At 46.9% G+C, this 5628-nt stretch overlaps 1 protein-coding gene across 1 annotated transcript; it reads left to right on the top strand.

Annotated features, from left to right (window-relative positions):
- Window positions 1-1639: 1639 nt before the first annotated feature.
- Window positions 1640-5207, top strand: ccn1l2 (cellular communication network factor 1, like 2). Its single transcript, XM_010769295.1, has 5 exons — window positions 1640-1917; window positions 2254-2467; window positions 2904-3266; window positions 3575-3777; window positions 4255-5207. The coding sequence occupies exons 1-5, from the start codon at window positions 1849-1851 to the stop codon at window positions 4594-4596; spliced, it is 1191 nt and encodes a 396-aa protein (XP_010767597.1). The 5' UTR covers window positions 1640-1848; the 3' UTR covers window positions 4597-5207.
- The last annotated feature ends 421 nt before the right edge of the window (window positions 5208-5628 follow it).

The following is a 5628-nucleotide window of genomic DNA, read 5'->3' as shown; positions in this document are numbered from 1 at the left end:
AAACTTGCACCCCCACCACCCCTACCACCCCTTCTCCACCCCCCCTCCCGCTTCTCCATCAGTCTCCGACGCAGCGGGGCCAGTGCACACATCCTGCCTTTGTGGGCCAGGAATCCTAAGAATCCAGATTGCTGCCCAACAAGGTAGGTGCTCCCCCCAGTCTGCTGTCCGACCCATTCATCCACCGTGATTATATATGGTTTCTCTATATGGAACTGCATTACTCCAACACTTTATAGCACCTAAAACATACTATAATCAATATTCTACAAATCAAATCATAAAGTGTGATGAACACATATAACTATTTTACAACTAGGTTCCCTCCCTAGCTCTCTGGAGTATTTCAGCAGCTATTTTATACAAGACAGCAAACAGACTTGTTAGTGAACGTAGGGGAACAATTATCCTTATTAGCCATTTATTTCCAAAGGGAAGTAAATTGCTAATAAGGATAAATGTACACCAAATACAGAGCTAAAGGGTCAGTGAGTAATGGACCTGAATCAGATGGCCAGATAAATGCCGGTAAGCAGCCATTAGAAGTTTTCCAAATGAATCTCAAAAGTGTGAATATGTTGTGTTCAGCGATGGGTTTCAAAAGCAGTGTCTGCAGTTTGAAAGAGAAACTTCACAGCAGCTTCTGTTCTATTTCCTGCACTCAGCTGGCTACACTGAGGTGGCCGAGTCCTCGAAGGGCGTGTCAGTGAAATCACTGCAGGGGGGGGGCAGGGGCACTGCTACAGCCCAGAGCATTGATGCAGCTCTTCAGCTATTGCATATACCTGTAGCACACAGCTGTACATCTTATATATTTCTATATAATTGAACTGTTGGGAGTTTGAGCATTCATATTCCTTTGACAACTTGGAACCATGTTGTACTACAGTGTTTCCTGATCAAAGGTCCTTACTTCTTCTGTAATTATGCTATGAGTAATCCCTGCATCATATTCATGATATTTTGTAACTATGATATATACATGTATAAGTTACTTTTGTTTCGACAGATCTGTTGTATTGTCAACAGACTGTGAAGGATGCGCCATGTTTTTCAGGGAGACCTTCAGCAGCCTTATCAAATGTGCCAAATTACATTTCCCATGTTTCACAACAGCACAAGCCAACGCTTAATGTGCAGACCTTCCTGCTCTCCAACAAAACACTTTTTACGGGCTCCTAGGATGACAATGGGAATGCCGTTTTTCCTACCAATCATGGGAACCTGAGGACAGGCCTGTATTTCCTGGAATGCGGCCCATTCGGAAAGAGATGGAGGGAACACAGGATGTCCTGAGCACGGTGTCCCACAGCAGCAGGGAGGACAGAGTGGAAGACTTGTTCACAGGAACATCACCACTTCCTCTGGTAAACACTCCAACATCACGGAGTGGGATTCCCCACCTGAAAGCTGCTTTCCATTACTACTGTCCTAGGTTCTCAAAGCCTGACGTACATTTTGCCAGTCCACAATAACAACGTGATCTGAGGATACTCTGTCAGGACTTCATACCAACAAACAGCAGCACCTCCCTCTGGACACTCCAGCTTTCTTGAAGGGGAGAGTCAGTGATATCACAGCGGGGGCGGGGGCATGTGTGTCTATAAGTAGTTAGAGAACGCGCTCTGTGAGTAGAGCTGAGCTGACCTGTGCCAAACAGCAGCACACTGTCGAGCAGACGGGTGTACCTCTGGTGCACAGACTACACACTGTGGATACATTTCATCCTGGAGCTCACAAAGCAAACGTCCTTCTCTCTGGACTTTGGACGGTCGACCTGAACATCTTCTAACTTCTACAGTTCTTTATACCTTTGGAAGGTTCTACCTTTTTGTCCCTGTATTCAGGATGCTCAGCGCTGTGACCCTGCAGCAGATCCTCTCCAGCCTGTTTGTGCTGGGCAGCGCTGCAGTGATGGTGAGCATCTGCCATGTGGCTTTGATTTCTCTATTCTCTTTAATCATTTCTCTGTGTGAAATTTAATTTAATTTAGTCATTATATTTAATATTAATTGATGTAAGAATATTAATTGATGTAAGACATTTATTTGGGTTCAGTCATATGTTTTGACAAATATACTTTTTAAATGAATTCTAAGTTCCTGCTTTATTTGCTAAATTCTGACTCTATTGTCAGAACTCTAATACATTTTCACATGGCACCATCATCTATATTGGATGAATTGTCCTATTATATTTGTTGAAGCACACCCTCACCTTGTCTCACATGCTGACCTCTGACCTGCTCCACAGGCAGACAGTGGGTGTCCCGCTCAGTGCTCCTGCCCCCCTTCGCCCCAGCCCTGCCCGGCGGGCATCAGTTGGGTGAGTGACCGCTGTGGCTGCTGTAAGGTCTGCGCTCAGCAGTTCAATGAGGACTGCAGTGCCACCCAACCCTGCGATCACATCAAGGGGCTGCGCTGCCACCTGGGGGCCGGAGGAGACCCGGAGAGGGGGCTGTGTCGAGGTGAGTGGGGGCACATTGTTAAGCTATAGTCCAAAAATTGCTGTTAACTGTGTACCGATGAAGATGTTATTGTGAGTAAATATACATTCTCAGCCCCGCCACCTATACTTAGGCCACGCCCTCATCCATAACTCCTGTCCCTTGAACTTGTGTGAGGTCCTACGCACTCAGCAGAGGTTTCTGAGGTTGGGTGCTACAGGAGAAGTACATTTAGAACCAAATTGAAACAGGAAATAGTAACATTTGTATTGACATTTATAACAATTCTAAACATTGAAATGTTTCACCTGAAGATGAGAGACAGCAGAGACGATTATCCCACAGAAAATCACTGACAAAACCAGAAAAAACATGTTGCTTTTTCGTTCTATAAAGTCAAAGGGTTCTCCTCTCAACTGTGTTTCCTGTTCCTGTTTTTGCTTGTGTGTGTTGACAGCGGAGGCCCAGGGTTTGCCCTGTGAGTTTGGGGGCCGGGTATACCAGCATGGAGAGGACTTCCAGCCCAGCTGCGAGCACCAGTGCACCTGCATGGACCGGGTGGTGGGCTGCATGCCCCTCTGCCCCCCCCAGGTGCCGCTGTCTACCTGGCGCTGTACGCGACCCCGGCTGGTCAGCCCGGAGAGGGGCTGCTGTGAGGAGTGGGTGTGTGACGACAACAACCACATCGATGAGGAGCCAGATGAGCCGACACACACCTGCCTGCCAGACAGACAGCGGCCCCCCAACCACATAAGTGCCCTGCTGCAGGCCCCGCTCCAGCCTTGGCACCGAGCTGCCACTGGGAGGGCAACGTTTAGAGGTAAACATCACAGCAATGCTTCTCCTGATGCCCACATCTAACACTGACCTGGTCTGAAGGAGATGTTTCATGTGGAGGCAGACTGCCTGAACACACCATTTTCTAGAATTCCAAGAAAAACTGGTTTTGAATCCAACTGATTTCAGAGAGATATTAAGCTTAAGACTTCTGACACAAACCTCAGCTTTTTGGGCAAAAGATAGCACCACATAAGGATCATATAATCCGGGAATAACGAACAAACGGATGACAGTTTTGTTTATTGTTTGATTGTACCTCATTGCCTTTGCTATTTGGCTTTCCAACAGAGATGGTGTCTTTTCCCATGTCTGAGGTGTTACCCCAATCCAGCTGTTTCCCACAAACCACAGAGTGGACCGAGTGCTCCACCACATGTGGGATGGGCATCTCGAGCCGAGTGACCAATGACAACCGGGACTGTCAGCTGGTGAGGGAGAGCAGACTGTGTCAGGTCCGGCAATGTGAGCCTCAGCTTCCTGTGGCTAACAAGGTATGCTAAAGAAAAACCCAGGAAGGATGTTGAGCTAAGTGTTTGATTGAACTATCCATCCATCCCATTCTCTTCCCAACACTGTTTATAAAGCTACCCCTGACTTCCTTCTTTGCTCATAACGGCCACTCGAGTTTGCTGTCTAACAACAACAAAAGTAATAGTTGTCATTAGCTGCTTGCACAGACTACCTACAGATCACCTTCTGTTAGTCAAAATGATATTTTGTTTAGGTGAGTCCTTGCTTATTATCGCATTTAACTATAGTCATTCATTTTTAACAGCAGTATGCAATAGCATTGAATTTGGAGACATATTTTTGGGATTCTTGCATCCAACAACACAGAGAGATTACATTTGCAATATGTATCTGTAGCGTTCTCTTTTGCCTTCAGTCTTTGTTTCGCTTCCAACACCTTGACATAATAATGACATCAGAAGAGCGAGCGTAAAGGTTGCTCTGTTTCTTTCATCCAGAAGGGGAAGAAGTGTCAAAGGACTATCCGCCCCCAGGAGCCGGTCAGATTCTCCTTTGCTGGATGCTTCACGATACACCGGTATCGGCTCCGCAGCTGTGGGACATGCAGCGATGGCCGCTGCTGCAGCCCCTCCCTGTCCCGCACCGTGCGGCTGCGCTTCCACTGCCCCGATGTAGAGGGCTTCTACAGGAACGTGATGTGGATCCAGCGCTGCAGCTGCACCACCAGCTGTGGTCCGTACAGCGCTCCCTCCAGCCCGGCAGTCAGCCTCCACAACGACATCCACACCTTCAGCCCGTCAGTCAGCCTCCACAACCACATCCACACCTTCAGGCGCTGAGGCTCCACCCCCCCCCCCCTGGCACGCTGGGAAAAGACATTTCTCCTGCCCCCCTCTACCCAACTCAGCAAAACACTAGCTTGCACTTTAAGCACCCTGCCACAATGACATCAGTTTGTCTACACATGAGGTGTGTTACAACAGTACGCTGTTAGACTGTGGCCAGAGAGCTTTCACTGAAACTCCTTAACTTAATTATTATGTCCTCTCCACAGAGGGTGATGGTTTGTCATATAGACGAGGATCATTAGTGATGTCAAATATGGACATTTGAAATAATGATGAAGAACTGAATGACCAAAGACATGTCCATTATTGACTATAGTGGCTGTGTTCTCTGTTGCCTGTGCTTTGTGTTACAATGTTTCCTGTGTGTGTGTGTGTGTGTGTGTGTGTGTGTGTGTGTGCGTGCGTGCGTGCGTGCGTGCGTGCGTGCGTGCGTGCGTGCGTGCGTGTGTGTGTGCGTGTGTGTGTGTTGTTAACTTTCATGTTAGATTGCTGAGACAGAGATAGATTCAATATATATGTACAGTGGCGCAAAAAAGTATTTAGTCAGCCACCAATTGTGCAAGTTCTCCCACTTAAAAAGATGAGAGAGGCCTGTAATTTTCATCCTAGGTATAACTCAACTATGAGAGAAAATGAGAAAAAAAAAATATCCAGAAAATCACATTGTCTGATTTTTAAAGAATTGATTTGCAAATTATGGTGGAAAATAAGTATTTGGTCAATAACAAAAGTTCATCTCAATACTTTGTTATATACCCTTTGTTGGCAATGACAGAGGTCAAACATTTTCTGTAAGTCTTCACAAGGTTTTCACACACTGTTGCTGATATTCTGGCCCATTCCTCCATGCAGATCTCCTCTAGAGCCGTGATGTTTTGGGGCTGTCGCTGGGCAACACAGACTTTCAACTCCCTCCAAAGATTTTCTATGTGGTTGAGATCTGGAGACTGGCTAGGCCACTCCAGGACCTTGAAATGCTTCTTACGAAGCCACTCCTTCGTTGCCCGGGCGGTGTGTTTGGGA

Source organism: Notothenia coriiceps, unplaced genomic scaffold, assembly GCF_000735185.1.
Source record: "Notothenia coriiceps isolate Sejong01 unplaced genomic scaffold, NC01 NC01_scaffold00006914, whole genome shotgun sequence".
NCBI classification, from domain to species: domain Eukaryota; kingdom Metazoa; phylum Chordata; class Actinopteri; order Perciformes; family Nototheniidae; genus Notothenia; species Notothenia coriiceps.
This window is presented reverse-complemented; position numbering and strand designations above follow the sequence as displayed.